At 45.3% G+C, this 27,257-nt stretch overlaps 1 protein-coding gene across 9 annotated transcripts in view; it reads left to right on the top strand.

The window, feature by feature from the left end:
• nolo (no long nerve cord) overlaps window positions 1-27,257 on the top strand; it is a 485,538-nt gene that overhangs the window by 63,870 nt on the left and 394,411 nt on the right. For all 9 annotated transcript variants that reach the window (XM_070101993.1, XM_070101995.1, XM_070101994.1 and 6 more), the window contains exon 2: window positions 6,862-7,265. In XM_070101993.1, the coding sequence (XP_069958094.1) occupies window positions 7,209-7,265 (57 nt within the window). In that variant the 5' untranslated portion in view covers window positions 6,862-7,208. The remainder of the gene's footprint in view (window positions 1-6,861; window positions 7,266-27,257) is intronic.

Here is a 27,257-nt window from a genome sequence, read left to right on the forward strand (position 1 = left end):
GCATTTGTCTATATTAAACTGCATCTGCCACTTCTCCGACCACTGCATCAGTCTATTCAAATCTTCCTGGAGTGCTCGAATGTCCTCGTCAGAATGAATTCGACGGCCTATTTTGGTGTCATCGGCAAACTTGCCGATGTCGCTCTTTATGCCCTCATCTATGTCGTTTATGTAGATTGTGAACAGCAGGGGGCCCAACACTGACCCCTGTGGAACACCGCTCGTGACGCTTCCCCACTCTGATTTCTCCCCATTTATGCAAACTCTCTGCTGCCTATTTGTCAACCATGCCTCTATCCAGGAAAAAATTTCTCCTCCTATTCCATGTGCTTTAATTTTCCTCAATAGTCTCTGATGTGGGACCCTGTCAAAAGCCTTACTGAAGTCCATATACACAATATCATATTCATTACCATGATCTACCTCCTCAAATACCTTAGTGAAAAAAGTTAATAAATTCGTAAGGCAGGAACGCCCCTTTGTAAAACCATGCTGAGATTCGTTGATTAATTTATGCTTTTCAAGGTGGCTACGAACTGCCTCGGCAATTATTGATTCCATAAATTTTCCCACTATGGAGGTTAGGCTTATTGGTCTATAGTTCGAAGCTAAGGACCTGTCACCTGTTTTGAAAATAGGTATCACATTTGCCATTTTCCACTTATCTGGCACCATGCCAGTTTGTAGTGATATGTTGAAAAGATTAGCCAAAGGTGTGCTAAGCTCCTCTTTACATTCCTTTAGAACCCTTGCATACAGTTCATCAGGGCCTGGGGATTTGTTAGGTTTTAATTTATCTATTTGCCTAAGGACCATGTCACTTGTGACCCTAATAGTGCACAGTTTATTATCGTCCTGTTCTACATAATTTATCATTACTGGAATATCGCTGGTATCCTCCTGTGTAAAAACTGAGAGGAAGTATGTGTTAAAAATTCTACACATTTCCTTATCACTGTCAGTGAGCTGACCCGAGGAACTTTTGAGTGGGCCTATCTTGTCCCTGATCTTACTTCTGTATACCTGAAAGAATCCTTTTGGGTTAGTCTTCGATTCTCTTGCAACTTTAACCTCATAATCTCTATTTGCTTTTCTAATTCCCTTTTTTATTTCTCTCTTTAACTGAATATATCGATTTCTTAATTGTCCCTCTCCTCTTTTGATTTGCCTATATATGCCTCTCTTTTGACCAATCAGATATTTTAATCTATTGTTCATCCATTTAGGATCATTTTTGTTTGATCTGATTTCCCTATTTGGAACATAATTTGACTGAGCAGCTAGAACTATGCCCTGGAAAGCATCATATCGGCAACCATCACCACCTACCTGACCCCTAGTCAGGTCATTCCAGTTCAGCCCACCTAAGTAATTTTTCAGTCCTATGAAATCAGCCAAGCGAAAGTCAGGGACGGAGACTTGATTGCCATTATTAGGGGAATTCCATGATATGTTAAAACTGAGTGATTTGTGATCACTCTCCCCAAGCTCATCATTAACCTCAAGATTATTAATTAGTGTTTCCCTACTGGCAAGAACCAAGTCAAGGAGGTTATTTCCCCTAGTTGGCTCTGTCACAAACTGTTTTAAAAAAACAATCCTGGATCGTATCAAGAAAGTCACCCGACTCTAAATTTCCTGTCAAATTGCTCCAGTCAATCTGTCTATAGTTGAAATCTCCCATTAGCACAACATTTTCGTATGTAGATGCCTTACGAATTTCGTCCCATAGAAGTTTACTGCACTCCCTATCAAGATTTGGGGCCCTGTAAATCACACCCAAAATTAGTTTTTCTCGGCCCTCGAGAAGCTGTAACCAAACAGATTCAGTGGCTGACGCTTCTAATTTAATATCTTGTCTAACACAACAATTTAAATTGTCTCTGACATACATCGCTACTCCACCACCTTTCCTGTTGACCCTGTCAGTGTGGAATAATTTATAGCCTTGTATGTGACATTCAGAGGGCATCTCTCTATCTTTCAGATTGAGCCAGGTCTCTGTTATAGCAATAATATCTATGTTTCCTGCACTTGCAATTAATCTTAGCTCATCTATCTTATTTCTAACACTCCTGCTATTAGTATAGTAAACCTTAAGGGAGCTAGTCCCTTGCTGCCCTCTGCTGTCCCCCTTTGTTTGCTGACCTGTTCTATTGTCTTTATTTATAACTTCATGCTGAATGCCTTTTATACATTTACTGTTTCCAACCCTAGTGTTGCAACCTGCTTGTTTCCCACACACACCCATACCTCTATCTTCCATCAGTTTAAAATCATAGGCATTTCACCAATGGCCTTCTCAATCGAGTCTGCAAGTGCTACCACCCCTGCCCCAGAGAGATGAACCCCATCCCTTGCATACATATCATGTTTGCCATAAAAGTTGTTCCAGTTGTCAATGAATGGGATTGCAAGTTCCTTGCAGTATCTGTCTAGCCAGCAATTTACACCAATTGCCCTAGACAACCATTCATTTCCTACTCCCCTTCTAGGCAAGATGCTACATATGATTGGGATCCCTCCCTTAGACTTAATGAAATCTATAGCTGACCTGTACTTATCTAGCAGCTCTTCTCTCCTACCCTTCCCAATATCATTTCCACCAGCACTGAGACAGATAATGGGCTTGTTCCCATTACCTGACATGATATTATCCAGTCTGTTGACAATGTCCCCAACACCAGCTCCAGGGAAGCACACTCTATCTCTCATCTTCTTATTCCTATTACAAAAAGCACGATCAACATATCTTACCTGAGAGTCACCAACCACAAGAATGCGCTTACCTTCATTAGCAGGGGCAGTAGTACCCTTACCTTCACTGGCCACTGAAGTACATTCATCCTGGAGAACAGAGAAGCGATTTCCTACCTTCAGATCTGCACTCTTAACTTTCCTTACTCTGATGCGCCTCCCATTACTGTGAACAACTCGCCACTTGTAGCAGGTGCTGGGCTGCACCTCACTGCTGGTAGCCGTTGCTACCACCCCACCTACAGCCTCCTCACAGTGAGAGACAGACTGCACCTCACTGCTAGAAGCCTCATTCCCCACATCTCCAACCACCTCACACTCTCTCCCAGGCCCATTGAGGTGGACCTTCAGCCTCCTAATCTCCTCATGGAGAAGCAAGACCTCCTCCTTCAACTCTCCAACCTCAGCTTTTAAAACACTGTAGAAGCAAGCCATGCTTTGTAACCGTCCACGCTCTTAGTATCCACGCGCTCATACATTATCTATCGTAGGTATTAAGTTTGTCAGGAAACAGGACGAGTGTTTCCCGGCGCCGGTCTTAGTCGTAAGATGACCCCACAGTTGGAGCTTTGGGTCGTCTGACCGAGGCCTTCCACTGGCTTCCCGGTCATTACATGTCGTAGGCGTTGTAGGTGTATTAACAAGACATGAGGTCATGTCTTCCTGGTACCTCACCTCTTCAGTTAAAGCATTCATTAATTTATATAATTACTATGGGTAATTATATAATTACTGTGGGTAATTATATAATCACTGTGGGTAATTATATAATCACTGTGGGTAATTATATAATTACTGTGGGTAATTATATAATCACTGTGGGTAATTATATAATCACTGTGGGTAATTATATAATTACTGTGGGTAATTATATAATTACTATGGGTAATTATATAATTATTGTGGGTAATTATATAATTACTGTGGGTAATTATATAATTACTGTGGGTAATTATATAATTACTATGGGTAATTATATAATTATTGTGGGTAATTATATAATTACTGTGGGTAATTATATAATTACTGTGGGTAATTATATAATCACTGTGGGTAATTATATAATTACTGTGGGTAATTATATAATTAATATGGGTAATTATATAATCACTGTGGGTAATTATATAATTACTGTGGGTAATTATATAATTACTGTGGGTAATTATATAATTAATGTGGGTAATTATATAATTACTGTGGGTAATTATATAATTACTGTGGGTAATTATATAATTACTGTGGGTAATTATATAATTACTGTGGGTAATTATATAATCACTGTGGGTAATTATATAATCACTGTGGGTAATTATATAATTAATGTGGGTAATTATATAATTACTGTGGGTAATTATATAATTACTGTGGGTAATTATATAATTAATGTGGGTAATTATATAATTAATGTGGGTAATTATATAATTACTGTGGGTAATTATATAATTACTGTGGGTAATTATATAATTACTGTGGGTAATTATCTTGTATGATTACTGTGGGTAATTATCTTGTATGATTACTGTGGGATATTATATAATTATCTTACATAGTTACTGTGGTAATTGCCTTATATAATTACACTGGGGTAATTAAGGCTGCATTACTTCTGTATATTACTTTTAATACTATATACATGATGTATATACTTTTAGTGTATATACACATATATATATACAGTATATATTTATATTTGCAAGCTCCTGATGATGTATTGATTGCAACACGAAAGGTCTAGAGCTATTATTCAACTCCCTGTGATTGTTTTGCATATATATATGTCGTGCCGAATATATAAAACTGGTCAATTAGCAAGAACTCATTTAAAATTAAGTCCTTTCTAAAATTTTCTCTTACACGTTTAAATATATATTTTTTTCATTAATGTTAATGTAAAAATTTATAATTTTGCAACAAAAGAATCTTAGAAAACTTACCTAACCTTATTATAACAAGAGCAATTTATTTTAGCCTAGCCCAACTAAATATATTTTAGATTTGTTTACAATAATTTAATACTAAACAAACACAGTGAAATATATTTTTTTCGTTAGGTTCAGAATGATTTTGGCGAAATTATTGCATACACAAATTTTCGCTTGTCCTATATGGCAAGATGAGCGTTGCTATTTAAGCCAAGATCGCAAGTTCTGCCTATTCGGCACGACATATATATATATATATATATATATATATATATATATATATATATATATATATATATATATATATATATATATATATATACACTCTGATATACAATTATACACTTGTCAGTGTTCTGTTACTGACTCTCTTTCTTTCTCTTTCAGAGGTTGTGTTGGAGGCTAGGCGCTGCTGGGTGATATTCAGCCCTGTTGGGTGACTTCTAGGGCCTGCTAGGTGACTCCTAGCCCTCTTGTGTGAATACTAGGTGCTCCTGGGAGACTCCTAGCCTTGCTGGGTGACACCTAACCCTGCTAGATGCCTGCTAGGCCCTGCTGGGTGACTCCTAGGCGCTCCTTTGTGACACTTAACCCTGCTGGGAACTACTACGGGCTCCTGTGTGACTCTTAGCATTGCTGTGCGACTACTAGCCCTATTGAGTACCTCCTAGCCCTGCTAGGTGACTGCTAGCCCTGTTGGGTAACAATTAGGTGCTCCTGTATGACTCCTAGCCCTATTGGGTGACTCCTAGGCGCTCCTGCGAGACCCTTAGCCCTGTTGGGTGACTACTAGCCCTGTTGAGTGACTCCTAGCCCTGTTGGGTGACTCGTAGCCCTGTTGAGTACCTCCTAGCCCTATTGGGTGACTACTAGCTCTGTTGAGTGACTCCTAGCCCTATTGAGTACCTCCTAGCACTATTGGGTGACTACTAGCCTTCCTGGGTGACTCCTAGCCCTGTTGGGTGACTCCTAGCCCTGTTGGGTGACTACTAGCCCTGTTGAGTGACTCCTAGCACTATTGGGTGACTACTAGCCTTCCTGGATAACTCCTAGCCCTGTTGAGTACCTCCTAGCCCTGTTGGGTGGCTCCTAGTCCTGTTGAGTACCTCCTAGCCCTATTGGGTGACTACTAGCCCTGTTGAGTGACTCCTAGCCCTATTGAGTACCTCCTAGCACTATTGGGTGACTACTAGCCTTCCTGGGTGACTCCTAGCCCTGTTGGGTGACTCCTAGCCCTGTTGGGTGACTACTAGCCCTGTTGAATACCTTCTAGCACTATTGGGTGACTACTAGCCTTCCTGGGTGACTGCTAGCCCTGTTGGGGGACTACTAGCCCTGTTGTGTGACTCCTAGCCCTGTTGAGTGACTCCTAGCCCTATTGAGTACCTCCTAGCACTATTGGGTGACTACTAGCCTTCCTGGGTGACTGTTAGCCCTGTTGGGTGACTCCTAGGTACTGCTGTATGACTCGTGATCCTGCTGGGTGATCTCAGCAAGCGAGTTTACTCCGCAGTTAAATCTTACATGCTTAGATATCGTCTAATTTACAAAACTAACGCCTAGATCAACTTTCTAATACGGTGAGGGGAGCCATCATTATATATAATATATCAATCTGTCAATATATAATCATTTAAAAGGCTTAGATATAGCCTAAAGTGTAAATATTGCCGGGTTGTTCTAACACCAGGAGTCGCATGGGGTGCTGAGGGTGAGGCAGCTGGCCGCCAGATGGACACAGTCAGCTGGTTAGTGTACCCTGTGGGTTAGTATTTTGGGAGGATTCAGCCCCCTCTGGGTTAGTATTTTGGGAGGATTCGGCTCCCTCTGGGTTAGTATTTTGGGAGGATTCGGCTCCCTCTGGGTGTGCCTGCACCCCAAGGGACTGTGTTCTGGAATTTAGGGATTATATTCGTGCTTTTGTAAGAGTCAGCGTGTTTATATATGTGGACAGAGTACTGTTCAGGACAGGGAAGCGGTGTGTGTGTGTGTGTGTGTGTGTGTGTGTGTGTGTACTCTCCTAATTATGGTTGCAGGGGTCGATTCATAGCTCTTGGCCCCGCCTCTCGCTGGTCCCTACTAGGTCCACGCTCTCCCTGCTCCAAGACCTTTATCGTGATTGTGTGTGTGTGTGTGTTTGAGAGAAAGCTTTGTAAACAACTGTAAATTGAGTAATTTACAGATGAAAACAGAATTTCCGTTTAAGATAGCGTTGACTTGGACGCTGAAGCCAGGAAATTGATCGTCTGTACTCAACGTGTGGACTAACCTGTCTAGCTAATAAGTGACGCTCAATGTGTGTGTGTACTCTGTATTTGTACTCAAACTGTGCACTGAGTGATAATGTGTGTACTCATGTGTAATTAACCCATGTACTCACCTGTAATTAACGTGCGTACTCAGTATCTGTACTGAAGTTGTGTACTGATAATCTATGCACTGAGTGATACCGTGTGTACTCACGGAGGACATGTAACTCATCTTGAAGCTACTCATCCTCATCCCTCAACCCCCCCCCCACGTCCAGCCATGAGGAAGATGAGTAAGCCCAGGACACACTACTCATTACTCACCCTGGCAGCACTGGTGAGTATACTCCATTATTTGTGTAGTAGTGAGTAAGTTAGTGAGTTTGTGATGTACACACACACACACACACACACACACACACACACACACACACACACACACACACACACACACACACACACACACACACACACACACACACAGGAGCTGTGACTCGACCCAAGAAACCATAATTAGGTGAGTATACACACACACAAACACAATTTTATATATATATATATAATGTCGTGCCGAATAGGTAAAATTGGTCAATTAGCAAGAAATTTAAAATTAAGTCATTTCTAAAATTTTCTCTTATACGTTTAAAGATATATTTTTTTCATTTATGTTAATATAAAATTAATAATTTTGTACCAAAAAGAACCTTAGAAAACTTACCTGACCGTACTATAACAAGCGCAATTTAATTTAGCCTAATCCAACTAAATATATTTTAGATAAGTTTACAATAATTTAATAAACAAACACAATGAAATATATTTTTTTCGTTAGGTTCAGAATAATTTTTGTGAAATTATTGCATACACAAGTTTTCGCTGTCCTTATTCGGCAAGAAAAACGTTGCTATTTAAGCCAAAATTGCAAGTTTTACCTATTCGGCACGACATATATATGACTGTGAAATGGAAACCTATTAAATGTTTTGCACTCTGGCAGGATTCCTGATCTTTCTGTCTCATAAACCCGTAAGATATACAAACTTGTACGTAGGTCCAGTGAACAAGTTCGCTGTGTACTTCTCAGTACTTGTTGATTCAGTAATATATTCTTTCTAACCTGGGAGGCCGGGTCTGAGACCGTGACCTACCTGGAGTACACCTGGAGCGTGGTTTCAGGGGTCACCGCCCCGGTGGCCAGGTTTGTGACCCGGGGGGAAGATAATCCCCAGAACCACTAACAGATACAGATTTGCTAACAGAAGGAACAACAGGAATACGGTTGAACGGTGTAAGGCAGGAGTCCTCAACCTGTGGCCCATGGGCCGCATGTGGCCCATCTAGGAAATGGATGCAGCCCACACATGCGATTATGTATTCAGTTTTATGTAGGTTCCTCAATGCATATTGTATATAAGAGCATAAAGAAGGAGCACTGCATCAGGCCTACTGGCCCATGCTAGGCAACACAAGTTCTCAAGGATTTCTTAAGTTTTACCATGAATTAAGGAAAAATCCTGAACTTACCCTATGAAATACAGGAAATACGATAGTAATTGTGCACATGGTAGATTATAGTGTTGTCTAAATACTTTCTTTGATTATTGTGTATGTCAGACTGTCAGAAGTACTGTAACCAAGACTAAGTCTAGCTACTACACCAGTAGTTAGTCTTTGTGTATGTCAGACTGTCAGAAGTACTGTAACCAAGACTAAGTCTAGCTACTACACCAGTAGTTAGTCTTTGTGTATGTCAGACTGTCAGAAGTACTGTAACCAAGACTAAGTCTAGCTACTACACCAGTAGTTAGTCTTTGTGTATGTCAGACTGTCAGAAGTACTGTAACCAAGACTAAGTCTAGTTACTACACCAGTAGTTAGTCTTTGTGTATGTCAGACTGCCAGAAGTACTGTAACCAAGACTAAGTCTAGTTACTACACCAGTAGTTAGTCTTTGTGTATGTCAAACTGTCAGAAGTACTGTAACCAAGACTAAGTCTAACTACTACACCAGTAGTTAGTCTTTGTGTATGTCAGACTGTCAGAAGTACTGTAACCAAGACTAAGTCTAGCTACTACACCAGTAGTTAGTCTTTGTGTATGTCAGACTGTCAGAAGTACTGTAACCAAGACTAAGTCTAGTTACTACACCAGTAGTTAGTCTTTGTGTATGTCAAACTGTCAGAAGTACTGTAACCAAGACTAAGTCTAGTTACTACACCAGTAGTTAGTCTTTGTGTATGTCAAACTGTCAGAAGTACTGTAACCAAGACTAAGTCTAGTTACTACACCAGTAGTTAGTCTTTGTGTATGTCAAACTGTCAGAAGTACTGTAACCAAGACTAAGTCTAGTTACTACACCAGTAGTTAGTCTTTGTGTATGTCAAACTGTCAGAAGTACTGTAACCAAGACTAAGTCTAGTTACTACACCAGTAGTTAGTCTTTGTGTATGTCAGACTGTCAGAAGTACTGTAACCAAGACTAAGTCTAGTTACTACACCAGTAGTTAGTCTTTGTGTATGTCAAACTGTCAGAAGTACTGTAACCAAGACTAAGTCTAGCTACTACACCAGTAGTTAGTCTTTGTGTATGTCAGACTGTCAGAAGTACTGTAACCAAGACTAAGTCTAGTTACTACACCAGTAGTTAGTCTTTGTGTATGTCAAACTGTCAGAAGTACTGTAACCAAGACTAAGTCTAACTACTACACCAGTAGTTAGTCTTTGTGTATGTCAGACTGTCAGAAGTACTGTAACCAAGACTAAGTCTAGTTACTACACCAGTAGTTAGTCTTTGTGTATGTCAAACTGTCAGAAGTACTGTAACCAAGACTAAGTCTAACTACTACACCAGTAGTTAGTCTTTGTGTATGTCAGACTGTCAGAAGTACTGTAACCAAGACTAAGTCTAGTTACTACACCAGTAGTTAGTCTTTGTGTATGTCAAACTGTCAGAAGTACTGTAACCAAGACTAAGTCTAACTACTACACCAGTAGTTAGTCTTTGTGTATGTCAGACTGTCAGAAGTACTGTAACCAAGACTAAGTCTAGCTACTACACCAGTAGTTAGTCTTTGTGTATGTCAAACTGTCAGAAGTACTGTAACCAAGACTAAGTCTAGCTACTACACCAGTAGTTAGTCTTTGTGTATGTCAGACTGTCAGAAGTACTGTAACCAAGACTAAGTCTAGCTACTACACCAGTAGTTAGTCTTTGTGTATGTCAGACTGTCAGAAGTACTGTAACCAAGACTAAGTCTAACTACTACACCAGTAGTTAGTCTTTGTGTATGTCAGACTGTCAGAAGTACTGTAACCAAGACTAAGTCTAGCTACTACACCAGTAGTTAGTCTTTGTGTATGTCAAACTGTCAGAAGTACTGTAACCAAGACTAAGTCTAGCTACTACACCAGTAGTTAGTCTTTGTGTATGTCAGACTGTCAGAAGTACTGTAACCAAGACTAAGTCTAGCTACTACACCAGTAGTTAGTCTTTGTGTATGTCAAACTGTCAGAAGTACTGTAACCAAGACTAAGTCTAGCTACTACACCAGTAGTTAGTCTTTGTGTATGTCAGACTGTCAGAAGTACTGTAACCAAGACTAAGTCTAGCTACTACACCAGTAGTTAGTCTTTGTGTATGTCAGACTGTCAGAAGTACTGTAACCAAGACTAAGTCTAGCTACTACACCAGTAGTTAGTCTTTGTGTATGTCAAACTGTCAGAAGTACTGTAACCAAGACTAAGTCTAGCTACTACACCAGTAGTTAGTCTTTGTGTATGTCAGACTGTCAGAAGTACTGTAACCAAGACTAAGTCTAGCTACTACACCAGTAGTTAGTCTTTGTGTATGTCAGACTGTCAGAAGTACTGTAACCAAGACTAAGTCTAGCTACTACACCAGTAGTTAGTCTTTGTGTATGTCAGACTGTCAGAAGTACTGTAACCAAGACTAAGTCTAGCTACTACACCAGTAGTTAGTCTTCCTACATTACAACAGTTGTTTCATTAATATTCTTATCTACATCCATGTTATCGTAGCAGATTGTAAATCTACTCTGGCTTCTAACTGCGTTTCTGTCACATAAACCCATTTCTAGCTACTAACGTTTATAGATCTTCCTAAATACACTCCTGCACTACCTGTAGAACCGAACCAATAATCTCAGAAACTTCAAACACTGAGGATGTAAACGAAATGAGGGAAGTCGAGTATACAACATTGTACAGCTGTCCACTGGACGAAAGCAGTGTAGAGAATAATTGAATTATATTTCCCCTTCTGAAGGCCAGACACATCATATAACTGACATAAGTACAAGTCATGAAGAAATTGAATGAGAGACAACATGCCCACTCATGCAGCACCACCACACAACATGCCCACTCATGCAGCACCACCACACAACATGCCCACTCATGCAGCACCACCACACAACGTGCCCACTCATGCAGCACCACCACACAACATGCCCACTCATGCAGCACCACCACACAACATGCCCACTCATGCAGCACCACCACACAACGTGCCCACTCATGCAGCACCACACATGCCCACTCATGCAGCACCACCACACAACATGCCCACTCATGCAGCACCACCACACAACATGCCCACTCATGCAGCACCACCACACAACATGCCCACTCATGCAGCACCACCGCACAACATGCCCACTCATGCAGCACCACCACACAACGTGCCCACTCATGCAGCACCACCACACAACGTGCCCACTCATGCAGCACCACCACACAACATGCCCACTCATGCAGCACCACCACACAACATGCCCACTCATGCAGCACCACCACACATGCCCACTCATGCAGCACCACCAAACAACATGCCCACTCATGCAGCACCACCACACAACATGCCCACTCATGCAGCACCACCACACAACGTGCCCACTCATGCAGCACCACCACACAACATGCCCACTCATGCAGCACCACCACACAACATGCCCACTCATGCAGCACCACCACACAACGTGCCCACTCATGCAGCACCACACAACATGCCCACTCATGCAGCACCACCACACAACATGCCAACTCATGCAGCACCACCACACAACATGCCCACTCATGCAGCACCACCACACAACATGCCCACTCATGCAGCACCACCACACAACATGCCCACTCATGCAGCACCACCACACAACGTGCCCACTCATACAGCACCACCACACAACATGCCCACTCATGCAGCACCACCACACAACATGCCCACTCATGCAGCACCACCACACAACATGCCCACTCATGCAGCACCACCACACAACGTGCCCACTCATGCAGCACCACACAACATGCCCACTCATGCAGCACCACCACACAACATGCCCACTCATGCAGCACCACCACACAACATGCCCACTCATGCAGCACCACACAACATGCCCACTCATGCAGCACCACACAACATGCCCACTCATGCAGCACCACCACACAACATGCCCACTCATGCAGCACCACCACACAACATGCCCACTCATGCAGCACCACACAACATGCCCACTCATGCAGCACCACCACACAACATGCCCACTCATGCAGCACCACCACACAACGTGCCCACTCATGCAGCACCACCACACAACATGCCCACTCATGCAGCACCACCACACAACATGCCCACTCATGCAGCACCACCACACAACATGCCCACTCATGCAGCACCACCACACAACATGCCCACTCATGCAGCACCACCACACAACATGCCCACTCATGCAGCACCACACAACGTGCCCACTCATGCAGCACCACACAACATGCCCACTCATGCAGCACCACCACACAACGTGCCCACTCATGCAGCACCACCACACAACGTGCCCACTCATGCAGCACCACCACACAACATGCCCACTCATGCAGCACCACCACACAACGTGCCCACTCATGCAGCACCACCACACAACATGCCCACTCATGCAGCACCACCACACAACGTGCCCACTCATGCAGCACCACCACACAACATGCCCACTCATGCAGCACCACCACACAACGTGCCCACTCATGCAGCACCACCACACAACATGCCCACTCATGCAGCACCACCACACAACGTGCCCACTCATGCAGCACCACCACACAACATGCCCACTCATGCAGCACCACCACACAACATGCCCACTCATGCAGCACCACCACACAACATGCCCACTCATGCAGCACCACCACACAACGTGCCCACTCATGCAGCACCACCACACAACGTGCCCACTCAGGCAGCACCACCACACATGCCCACTCATGCAGCACCACCACACAACATGCCCACTCATGCAGCACCACCACACAACATGCCCACTCATGCAGCACCACCACACAACGTTCCCACTCATGCAGCACCACCACACAACATGCCCACTCATGCAGCACCACCACACAACGTGCCCACTCATGCAGCACCACCACACAACGTGCCCACTCATGCAGCACCACCACACAACGTGCCCACTCATGCAGCACCACCACACAACATGCCCACTCATGCAGCACCACCACACAACATGCCCACTCATGCAGCACCACCACACAACGTGCCCACTCATGCAGCACCACACAACATGCCCACTCATGCAGCACCACCACACAACATGCCCACTCATGCAGCACCACCACACAACATGCCCACTCATGCAGCACCACACAACATGCCCACTCATGCAGCACCACCACACAACATGCCCACTCATGCAGCACCACACAACATGCCCACTCATGCAGCACCACCACACAACGTGCCCACTCATGCAGCACCACCACACAACGTGCCCACTCATGCAGCACCACCACACAACATGCCCACTCATGCAGCACCACCACACAACATGCCCACTCATGCAGCACCACCACACAACATGCCCACTCATGCAGCACCACCACACAACATGCCCACTCATGCAGCACCACCACACAACGTTCCCACTCATGCAGCACCACCACACAACATGCCCACTCATGCAGCACCACCACACAACATGCCCACTCATGCAGCACCACCACACAACATGCCCACTCATGCAGCACCACCACACAACGTGCCCACTCATGCAGCACCACCACACAACATGCCCACTCATGCAGCACCACCACACAACGTGCCCACTCATGCAGCACCACCACACAACGTGCCCACTCATGCAGCACCACCACACAACGTGCCCACTCATGCAGCACCACCACACAACATGCCCACTCATGCAGCACCACCACACAACATGCCCACTCATGCAGCACCACCACACAACATGCCCACTCATGCAGCACCACCACACAACATGCCCACTCATGCAGCACCACCACACAACATGCCCACTCATGCAGCACCACCACACAACATGCCCACTCATGCAGCACCACCACACAACGTGCCCACTCATGCAGCACCACCACACAACATGCCCACTCATGCAGCACCACCACACAACATGCCCACTCATGCAGCACCACCACACAACGTGCCCACTCATGCAGCACCACCACACAACATGCCCACTCATGCAGCACCACCACACAACATGCCCACTCATGCAGCACCACCACACAACATGCCCACTCATGCAGCACCACCACACAACATGCCCACTCATGCAGCACCACCACACAACATGCCCACTCATGCAGCACCACCACACAACATGCCCACTCATGCAGCACCACCACACAACATGCCCACTCATGCAGCACCACCACACAACGTGCCCACTCATGCAGCACCACCACACAACGTGCCCACTCATGCAGCACCACCACACAACATGCCCACTCATGCAGCACCACCACACAACGTGCCCACTCATGCAGCACCACCACACAACATGCCCACTCATGCAGCACCACCACACAACATGCCCACTCATGCAGCACCACCACACAACATGCCCACTCATGCAGCACCACCACACAACGTGCCCACTCATGCAGCACCACCACACAACATGCCCACTCATGCAGCACCACCACACAACATGCCCACTCATGCAGCACCACCACACAACGTGCCCACTCATGCAGCACCACCACACAACGTGCCCACTCATGCAGCACCACCACACAACATGCCCACTCATGCAGCACCACCACACAACATGCCCACTCATGCAGCACCACCACACAACATGCCCACTCATGCAGCACCACCACACAACATGCCCACTCATGCAGCACCACCACACAACATGCCCACTCATGCAGCACCACCACACAACATGCCCACTCATGCAGCACCACCACACAACATGCCCACTCATGCAGCACCACCACACAACGTGCCCACTCATGCAGCACCACCACACAACATGCCCACTCATGCAGCACCACCACACAACATGCCCACTCATGCAGCACCACCACACAACATGCCCACTCATGCAGCACCACCACACAACATGCCCACTCATGCAGCACCACCACACAACGTGCCCACTCATGCAGCACCACCACACAACATGCCCACTCATGCAGCACCAGCACACAACGTGCCCACTCATGCAGCACCACCACACAACATGCCCACTCATGCAGCACCACCACACAACATGCCCACTCATGCAGCACCACCACACAACGTGCCCACTCATGCAGCACCACCACACAACATGCCCACTCATGCAGCACCACCACACAACGTGCCCACTCATGCAGCACCACCACACAACATGCCCACTCATGCAGCACCACCACACAACATGCCCACTCATGCAGCACCACCACACAACATGCCCACTCATGCAGCACCACCACACAACATGCCCACTCATGCAGCACCACCACACAACATGCCCACTCATGCAGCACCACCACACAACGTGCCCACTCATGCAGCACCACCACACAACATGCCCACTCATGCAGCACCACCACACAACATGCCCACTCATGCAGCACCACCACACAACGTGCCCACTCATGCAGCACCACCACACAACATGCCCACTCATGCAGCACCACCACACAACATGCCCACTCATGCAGCACCACCACACAACGTGCCCACTCATGCAGCACCACCACACAACATGCCCACTCATGCAGCACCACCACACAACATGCCCACTCATGCAGCACCACCACACAACGTGCCCACTCATGCAGCACCACCACACAACATGCCCACTCATGCAGCACCACCACACAACATGCCCACTCATGCAGCACCACCACACAACGTGCCCACTCATGCAGCACCACCACACAACATGCCCACTCATGCAGCACCACCACACAACATGCCCACTCATGCAGCACCACCACACAACATGCCCACTCATGCAGCACCACCACACAACATGCCCACTCATGCAGCACCACCACACAACATGCCCACTCATGCAGCACCACCACACAACATGCCCACTCATGCAGCACCTGGACTGGATTCATGGAATTCCTTGTTTATGAAGATGTGTTAAATACTACTGACACAAACCTTGAGTATTCTCTGGAAGAACAACTTAGATCTAGTAGTAGAGACCTTTAATAGTACAGACACAGCTAGTAGAGACCTTTAATAGTACAGACACAGCTAGTAGAGACCTTCAATAGTACATACACAGCTCCTAGTAGAGACCTTTAATAGTACATACACAGCTAGTAGAGACCTTCAATAGTACATACACAGCTCCTAGTAGAGACCTTTAATAGTACATACACAGCTAGTAGAGACCTTTAATAGTACATACACAGCTAGTAGAGACCTTTAATAGTACATACACAGCTAGTAGAGACCTTTAATAGTACAGACACAGCTAGTAGAGACCTTTAATAGTACAGACACAGCTAGTAGAGACCTTTAATAGTACAGACACAGCTAGTAGAGACCTTCAATAGTACATACACAGCTCCTAGTAGAGACCTTTAATAGTACATACACAGCTAGTAGAGACCTTCAATAGTACATACACAGCTCCTAGTAGAGACCTTTAATAGTACATACACAGCTAGTAGAGACCTTTAATAGTACATACACAGCTAGTAGAGACCTTTAATAGTACATACACAGCTAGTAGAGACCTTTAATAGTACAGACACAGCTAGTAGAGACCTTTAATAGTACAGACACAGCTAGTAGTAGAGACCTTTAATAGTACAGACACAGCTAGTAGTAGAGACCTTTAATAGTACATACACAGCTCCTAGTAGAGACCTTCGATAGTACAGACACAGCTCCTAGTAGAGACCTTCGATAGTACAGACACAGCTCCTAGTAGAGACCTTTAATAGTACATACACAGCTCCTAGTAGAGACCTTTAATAGTACAGACACAGCTCCTAGTAGAGACCTTTAATAGTACAGACACAGCTCCTAGTAGAGACCTTCGATAGTACAGACACAGCTCCTAGTAGAGACCTTCAATAGTACATACACAGCTCCTAGTAGAGACCTTCAATAGTACAGACACAGCTCCTAGTAGAGACCTTCAATAGTACATACACAGCTCCTAGTAGAGACCTTCAATAGTACATACACAGATCCTAGTAGAGACCTTCAATAGTACATACACAGCTCCTAGTAGAGACCTTCAATAGTACAGACACAGCTCCTAGTAGAGACCTTCAATAGTACAGACACAGCTCCTAGTAGAGACCTTCGATAGTACATACACAGCTCCTAGTAGAGACCTTCGATAGTACAGACACAGCTCCTAGTAGAGACCTTCGATAGTACAGACACAGCTCCTAGTAGAGACCTTCGATAGTACAGACACAGCTCCTAGTAGAGACCTTCGATAGTACAGACACAGCTCGTAGTAGAGACCTTCGATAGTACATACACAGCTCCTAGTAGAGACCTTCGATAGTACAGACACAGCTCCTAGTAGAGACCTTTAATAGTACATACACAGCTCCTAGTAGAGACCTTTAATAGTACAGACACAGCTCCTAGTAGAGACCTTCGATAGTACATACACAGCTCCTAGTAGAGACCTTCAGTAGTACAGACACAGCTCCTAGTAGAGACCTTCAATAGTACAGACACAGCTCCTAGTAGAGACCTTCAATAGTACATACACAGCTCCTAGTAGAGACCTTCAATAGTACATACACAGCTCCTAGTAGAGACCTTCAATAGTACAGACACAGCTCCTAGTAGAGACCTTCAATAGTACAGACACAGCTCCTAGTAGAGACCTTCAATAGTACAGACACAGCTCCTAGTAGAGACCTTCAATAGTACATACACAGCTCCTAGTAGAGACCTTCAATAGTACAGACACAGCTCCTAGTAGAGACCTTCAATAGTACAGACACAGCTCCTAGTAGAGACCTTCAATAGTACAGACACAGCTCCTAGTAGAGACCTTTAATAGTACAGACACAGCTCCTAGTAGAGACCTTCAATAGTACAGACACAGCTCCTAGTAGAGACCAATAGTACAGACACAGCTCCTAGTAGAGACCTTCAATAGTACATACACAGCTCCTAGTAGAGACCTTCAATAGTACAGACACAGCTCCTAGTAGAGACCTTCAATAGTACAGACACAGCTCCTAGTAGAGACCTTCAATAGTACAGACAGCTCCTAGTAGAGACCTTCAATAGTACATACACAGCTCCTAGTAGAGACCTTCAATAGTACATACACAGCTCCTAGTAGAGACCTTCAATAGTACAGACACAGCTCCTAGTAGAGACCTTCAATAGTACATACACAGCTCCTAGTAGAGACCTTCAATAGTACATACACAGCTCCTAGTAGAGACCTTCAATAGTACAGACACAGCTCCTAGTAGAGACCTTCAATAGTACAGACACAGCTCCTAGTAGAGACCTTCAATAGTACATACACAGCTCCTAGTAGAGACCTTCAATAGTACATACACAGCTCCTAGTAGAGACCTTCGATAGTACATACACAGCTCCTAGTAGAGACCTTCAATAGTACATACACAGCTCCTAGTAGAGACCTTCGATAGTACATACACAGCTCCTAGTAGAGACCTTCAATAGTACAGACACAGCTCCTAGTAGAGACCTTCGATAGTACATACACAGCTCCTAGTAGAGACCTTCAATAGTACATATACAGCTCCTAGTAGAGACCTTCAATAGTACATACACAGCTCCTAGTAGAGACCTTCAATAGTACAGACACAGCTCCTAGTAGAGACCTTCAATAGTACAGACACAGCTCCTAGTAGAGACCTTCGATAGTACATACACAGCTCCTAGTAGAGACCTTCAATAGTACATACACAGCTCCTAGTAGAGACCTTCAATAGTACATACACAGCTCCTAGTAGAGACCTTTAATAGTACAGACACAGCTCCTAGTAGAGACCTTCGATAGTACATACACAGCTCCTAGTAGAGACCTTCAATAGTACATACACAGCTCCTAGTAGAGACCTTCAATAGTACATACACAGCTCCTAGTAGAGACCTTCAATAGTACAGACACAGCTCCTAGTAGAGACCTTCAATAGTACATACACAGCTCCTAGTAGAGACCTTCAATAGTACAGACACAGCTCCTAGTAGAGACCTTCAATAGTACATACACAGCTCCTAGTAGAGACCTTCAATAGTACATACACAGCTCCTAGTAGAGACCTTCAATAGTACAGACACAGCTCCTAGTAGAGACCTTCAATAGTACAGACACAGCTCCTAGTAGAGACCTTCAATAGTACAGACACAGCTCCTAGTAGAGACCTTCAATAGTACATACACAGCTCCTAGTAGAGACCTTCAATAGTACATACACAGCTCCTAGTAGAGACCTTCAATAGTACATACACAGCTCCTAGTAGAGACCTTCAATAGTACAGACACAGCTCCTAGTAGAGACCTTCAATAGTACAGACACAGCTCCTAGTAGAGACCTTCGATAGTACATACACAGCTCCTAGTAGAGACCTTCAATAGTACAGACACAGCTCCTAGTAGAGACCTTCGATAGTACATACACAGCTCCTAGTAGAGACCTTCGATAGTACATACACAGCTCCTAGTAGAGACCTTCAATAGTACAGACACAGCTCCTAGTAGAGACCTTCAATAGTACAGACACAGCTCCTAGTAGAGACCTTCAATAGTACATACACAGTTCCTAGTAGAGACCTTCGATAGTACATACACAGCTCCTAGTAGAGACCTTCAATAGTACATACACAGCTCCTAGTAGAGACCTTCAATAGTACAGACACAGCTCCTAGTAGAGACCTTCAATAGTACAGACACAGCTCCTAGTAGAGACCTTCAATAGTACAGACACAGCTCCTAGTAGAGACCTTCAATAGTACATACACAGCTCCTAGTAGAGACCTTCAATAGTACAGACACAGCTCCTAGTAGAGACCTTCAATAGTACATACACAGCTCCTAGTAGAGACCTTCAATAGTACAGACACAGCTCCTAGTAGAGACCTTCAATAGTACATACACAGCTCCTAGTAGAGACCTTCGATAGTACATACACAGCTCCTAGTAGAGACCTTCAATAGTACAGACACAGCTCCTAGTAGAGACCTTCAATAGTACAGACACAGCTCCTAGTAGAGACCTTCAATAGTACATACACAGCTCCTAGTAGAGACCTTCAATAGTACAGACACAGCTCCTAGTAGAGACCTTCAATAGTACATACACAGCTCCTAGTAGAGACCTTCAATAGTACAGACACAGCTCCTAGTAGAGACCTTCAATAGTACATACACAGCTCCTAGTAGAGACCTTCGATAGTACATACACAGCTCCTAGTAGAGACCTTCAATAGTACAGACACAGCTCCTAGTAGAGACCTTCGATAGTACATACACAGCTCCTAGTAGAGACCTTCAATAGTACAGACACAGCTCCTAGTAGAGACCTTCGATAGTACATACACAGCTCCTAGTAGAGACCTTCAATAGTACAGACACAGCTCCTAGTAGAGACCTTCAATAGTACATACACAGCTCCTAGTAGAGACCTTCAATAGTACAGACACAGCTCCTAGTAGAGACCTTCAATAGTACATACACAGCTCCTAGTAGAGACCTTCAATAGTACAGACACAGCTCCTAGTAGAGACCTTCAATAGTACAGACACAGCTCCTAGTAGAGACCTTCAATAGTACAGACACAGCTCCTAGTAGAGACCTTCAATAGTACAGACACAGCTCCTAGTAGAGACCTTCAATAGTACATACACAGCTCCTAGTAGAGACCTTCAATAGTACAGACACAGCTCCTAGTAGAGACCTTCAATAGTACAGACACAGCTCCTAGTAGAGACCTTCAATAGTACATACACAGCTCCTAGTAGAGACCTTCAATAGTACATACACAGCTCCTAGTAGAGACCTTCAATAGTACATACACAGCTCCTAGTAGAGACCTTCAATAGTACAGACACAGCTCCTAGTAGAGACCTTCAATAGTACAGACACAGCTCCTAGTAGAGACCTTCGATAGTACATACACAGCTCCTAGTAGAGACCTTCAATAGTACAGACACAGCTCCTAGTAGAGACCTTCGATAGTACATACACAGCTCCTAGTAGAGACCTTCAATAGTACAGACACAGCTCCTAGTAGAGACCTTCAATAGTACAGACACAGCTCCTAGTAGAGACCTTCAATAGTACATACACAGTTCCTAGTAGAGACCTTCGATAGTACATACACAGCTCCTAGTAGAGACCTTCAGTAGTACATACACAGCTCCTAGTAGAGACCTTCAATAGTACAGACACAGCTCCTAGTAGAGACCTTCAATAGTACAGACACAGCTCCTAGTAGAGACCTTCAATAGTACAGACACAGCTCCTAGTAGAGACCTTCAATAGTACATACACAGCTCCTAGTAGAGACCTTCAATAGTACAGACACAGCTCCTAGTAGAGACCTTCAATAGTACATACACAGCTCCTAGTAGAGACCTTCAATAGTACAGACACAGCTCCTAGTAGAGACCTTCAATAGTACAGACACAGCTCCTAGTAGAGACCTTCAATAGTACATACACAGCTCCTAGTAGAGACCTTCAATAGTACATACACAGCTCCTAGTAGAGACCTTCAATAGTACAGACACAGCTCCTAGTAGAGACCTTCAATAGTACAGACACAGCTCCTAGTAGAGACCTTCAATAGTACAGACACAGCTCCTAGTAGAGACCTTCAATAGTACATACACAGCTCCTAGTAGAGACCTTCAAGAGTACAGACACAGCTCCTAGTAGAGACCTTCAAGAGTACAGACACAGCTCCTAGTAGAGACCTTCAAGAGTACAGACACAGCTCCTAGTAGAGATCTTCAAGAGTACAGACACAGCTCCTAGTAGAGACCTTCAAGAGTACAGACACAGCTCCTAGTAGAGATCTTCAAGAGTACAGACACAGCTCCTAGTAGAGACCTTCAAGAGTACAGACACAGCTCCTAGTAGAGACCTTCAAGAGTACAGACACAGCTCCTAGTAGAGACCTTCAAAAGTACAGACACAGCTCCTAGTAGAAACCTTGAAGAGTACAGACACAGCTCCTAGCACAGACCTTCAAGAGTACAGACACAGCTCCTAGCACAGACCTTCAAGAGTACAGACACAGCTCCTAGCACAGACCTTCAAGAGTACAGACACAGCTCCTAGCACAGACCTTCAAGAGTACAGACACAGCTCCTAGCACAGACCTTCAAGAGTACAGACACAGCTCCTAGCACAGACCTTCAAGAGCTTCTCTACATAAGAGAGGCTGTAAAGCACTAGCTAGATATTACACACATCTAGCACTAACCTCACACTTCACAAATGTCTTTAAAAGAGTGCTGAGACGTCAAATTTGTCCAGGTCACTATATGTAGAAGACCGTGGCCAGGACCCGTCCCGGCGAACGTACCTGTAACCTGTCAAATTATGAATTTTATGGGACAGTACAGTCCATTGTATGCACCACAGCCTGGCTGCTCAGGAACTGATTGGAGGGATTTATCAAGCTTCCTTTGACAGACAGCCAGGGGTTTGTTAGCACTACTTCCACTGAGTTCTGTCTCAGAGTACCCATGAAGCTATTTTTAAACTGTCACGAATCTTGCTGTCGTAAGGAGTGATGTGGGACGAATGGCCTGAGGATACTCCAGGTGTAAATTATGATGTATCTTTCACACTTACGATCCAAGGATTACGACTCAAGTGACCTCAAGTGCTCACAGTAGTTGAGATGCTCGACTGAATTTATACGAGCAGTGAAGGTTGAGTTGACCAGGTCGTCAGTCTCTCCTGCCTTGAAGGAGGCTGTTAGTATACAACAGCAGTCCAGTCTAGTGTATAAGATAGATTCTTGTTTGCATATTAATGATAGTCAGGTGTTGCACATGTGCCTTTCTCATCAAGATTGCTTTAGTGAAACGAGTATAATACTAAGCTGCTTTTCAGAAGTGTTTGTTGGCATAACCTAACCCAATATCGTTCCTTGACTCAAGGTATTGTGAGTGTGGTGTGGCTACTGCTACGTGTTCTTCACATAGCCAGGTAGTTGTGAGGAAGGTGTGGCTACTGCTACGTGTTCTTCACATAGCCAGGTAGTTGTGAGGGTGGTGTGGCTACTGCTACGTGTTCTTCACATAGCCAGGTAGTTGTGAGTGTGGTGTGGCTACTGCTACGTGTTCTTCACATAGCCAGGTAGTTGTGAGGGTGGTGTGGCTACTGCTACGTGTTCTTCACATAGCCAGGTAGTTGTGAGGAAGGTGTGGCTACTGCTACGTGTTCTTCACATAGCCAGGTAGTTGTGAGGAAGGTGTGGCTACTGCTACGTGTTCTTTACATAGCCAGGTAGTTGTGAGGGAGGTGTGGCTACTGCTACATGTTCTTCACATAGCCAGGTAGTTGTGAGGGTGGTGTGGCTACTGCTACGTGTTCTTCACATAGCCAGGTAGTTGTGAGGGTGGTGTGGCTACTGCTACATGTTCTTCACATAGCCAGGTAGTTGTGAGGGTGGTGTGGCTACTGCTACGTGTTCTTTACATAGCCAGGTAGTTGTGAGGGTGGTGTGGCTACTGCTACGTGTTCTTTACATAGCCAGGTAGTTGTGAGTGTGGTGTGGCTACTGCTACATGTTCTTCACATAGCCAGGTAGTTGTGAGGGTGGTGTGGCTACTGCTACGTGTTCTTCACATAGCCAGGTAGTTGTGAGGGTGGTGTGGCTACTGCTACGTGTTCTAAACATAGCCAGGTAGTTGTGAGTGTGGTGTGGCTACTGCTACATGGGCTTCACATAGCCAGGTAGTTGTGAGGGTGGTGTGGCTACTGCTACGTGTTCTTTACATAGCCAGGTAGTTGTGAGGGTGGTGTGGCTACTGCTACATGGGCTTCACATAGCCAGGTAGTTGTGAGGGTGGTGTGGCTACTGCTACGTGTTCTAAACATAGCCAGGTAGTTGTGAGGGTTGTGTGGCTACTGCTACATGTTCTTTACATAGCCAGGTAGTTGTGAGGGTGGTGTGGCTACTGCTACATGTGCTTCACATAGCCAGGTAGTTGTGAGGGTTGTGTGGCTACTGCTACATGTTCTTTACATAGCCAGGTAGTTGTGAGGGTGGTGTGGCTACTGCTACGTGTTCTTCACATAGCCAGGTAGTTGTGAGGGTGGTGTGGCTACTGCTACGTGTTCTAAACATAGCCAGGTAGTTGTGAGTGTGGTGTGGCTACTGCTACATGGGCTTCACATAGCCAGGTAGTTGTGAGGGTGGTGTGGCTACTGCTACATGTGCTTCACATAGCCAGGTAGTTGTGAGGGTTGTGTGGCTACTGCTACATGTTCTTTACATAGCCAGGTAGTTGTGAGGGTGGTGTGGCTACTGCTACATGTGCTTCACATAGCCAGGTAGTTGTGAGGGTGGTGTGGCTACTGCTACATGTGCTTCACATAGCCAGGTAGTTGTGAGGGTGGTGTGGCTACTGCTACGTGTTCTTTACATAGCCAGGTAGTTGTGAGGGTGGTGTGGCTACTGCTACATGTTCTTTACATAGCCAGGTAGTTGTGAGGGTGGTGTGGCTACTGCTACGTGTTCTTCACATAGCCAGGTAGTTGTGAGGGTTGTGTGGCTACTGCTACATGTGCTTCAAGTAGTTGTTGACCACCACCTTGAAGGGGGGGACCCATCAATCATTGTACACTACCTGTGATAATTAACCTGCCTCCCAGCACTAGCTTTTTCCTCACCTTCTTGTGGTCTGCCGTGCTCTGAGGTGGTTGTAGCTGCTCATACCTACTGTAGTTTTTGTCTGTTGTGTGCTGCTGCTGTTCTATTAGACAGAGCAAAAGGGGGAGAGAGAGAGAGTGAGAGAAAGCTTCTTGCCTATCCGTGTCTAGTGCACCTCTATAATAGACGATAGTTCTTAATCTAGACAGAAGTAAATAGTTCTGAGGTGTAGTGAGAGACGTGCAAGAAATTTCAATTTAAGAAATTGCTAAACAGTATTTGGTATTGTTATCTTAGACTTGGATACAGAATGTTGGTATTACTGAGCGAGGGAAGACAAGAAGATTGAACTACCGACGAAGAACTACCAAGCTGGTACCACCATTGGAGAGGATACTGTGAGGAACTACCAAGCTGGTACCATCACTGGAGAGGATACAGTGAGGAACTACCATGCTGGTACCATCATTGGAGAGGATACTGTGAGGAACTACCATGCTGGTACCATCACTGGAGAGGATACAGTGAGGAACTACCATGCTGGTACCATCACTGGAGAGGATACAGTGAGGAACTACCAAGCTGGTACCATCACTGGAGAGGATACAGTGAGGAACTACCATGCTGGTACCATCACTGGAGAGGATACAGTGAGGAACTACCATGCTGGTACCATCACTGGAGAGGATACAGTGAGGAACTACCATGCTGGTACCATCACTGGAGAGGATACAGTGAGGAACTACCATGCTGGTACCATCACTGGAGAGGATACAGTGAAGAACTACCAAGCTGGTACCATCACTGGGGAAGACACAGTGAAGAACTACCAAGCTGGTACCATCACTGGGGAAGATACAGTGAGGAACTACCAAGCTGGTACCATCACTGGAGAGGATACAGTGAGGAACTACCATGCTGGTACCATCACTGGAGAGGATACAGTGAGGAACTACCAAGCTGGTACCATCACTGGAGAGGATACAGTACAGTGAGGAACTACCAAGCTGGTACCATCACTGAAGAGGGTACAATGAAGAACTACCAAGCTGGTACCATCACTGGAGAGGGTACAGTGAAGAACTACCATGCTGGTACCATCACTGGAGAGGGTACAGTGAGGAGCTACCATGCTGGTACCATCACTGGAGAGGGTACAGTGAGGAGCTACCATGCTGGTACCATCACTGGAGAGGGTACAGTGAGGAACTACCATGCTGGTACCATCACTGGAGAGGGTACAGTGAGGAGTTACTAACCTGGTACCATCACTGGAGAGGGTACAGTGAGGAACTACCAAGCTGGTACCATCACTGGAGAGGATACAGTGAGGAACTACCATGCTGGTACCATCACTGGAGAGGATACAGTGAGGAACTACCATGCTGGTACCATCACTGGAGAGTATACAGTGAAGAACTACCAAGCTGGTACCATCACTGGAGAGGATACAGTGAGGAACTACCATGCTGGTACCATCACTGGAGAGGATACAGTGAGGAACTACCATGCTGGTACCATCACTGGAGAGGATACAGTGAGGAACTACCATGCCGGTACCATCACTGGAGGGTACAGTGAGGAACTACCATGCTGGTACCATCACTGGAGAGGGTACAGTGAGGAGCTACCATGCTGGTACCATCACTGGAGAGGGTACAGTGAGGAACTACCATGCTGGTACCATCACTGGAGAGTACAGTGAAGAGCTACCATGCTGGTACCATCACTGGAGAGTACAGTGAAGAGCTACCATGCTGGTACCATCACTGGAGAGTACAGTGAAGAGCTACCATGCTGGTACCATCACTGGAGAGTACAGTGAAGAGCTACCATGCTGGTACCATCACTGGAGGGTACAGTGAGGAACTACCATGCTGGTACCATCACTGGAGGGTACAGTGAGGAACTACCATAATGGTACCATCACTGGAGAGTATACAGTGAAGAACTACCAAGCTGGTACCATCACTGGAGAGGATACAGTGAGGAACTACCATGCTGGTACCATCACTGGAGAGGATACAGTGAGGAACTACCATGCTGGTACCATCACTGGAGAGGATACAGTGAGGAACTACCATGCTGGTACCATCACTGGAGAGGATACAGTGAGGAACTACCAAGCTGGTACCATCACTGGAGAGGATACAGTGAGGAACTACCATGCTGGTACCATCAC

The sequence above is a fragment of the Cherax quadricarinatus genome, chromosome 79, assembly GCF_038502225.1.
Source record: "Cherax quadricarinatus isolate ZL_2023a chromosome 79, ASM3850222v1, whole genome shotgun sequence".
Taxonomy (NCBI): domain Eukaryota; kingdom Metazoa; phylum Arthropoda; class Malacostraca; order Decapoda; family Parastacidae; genus Cherax; species Cherax quadricarinatus.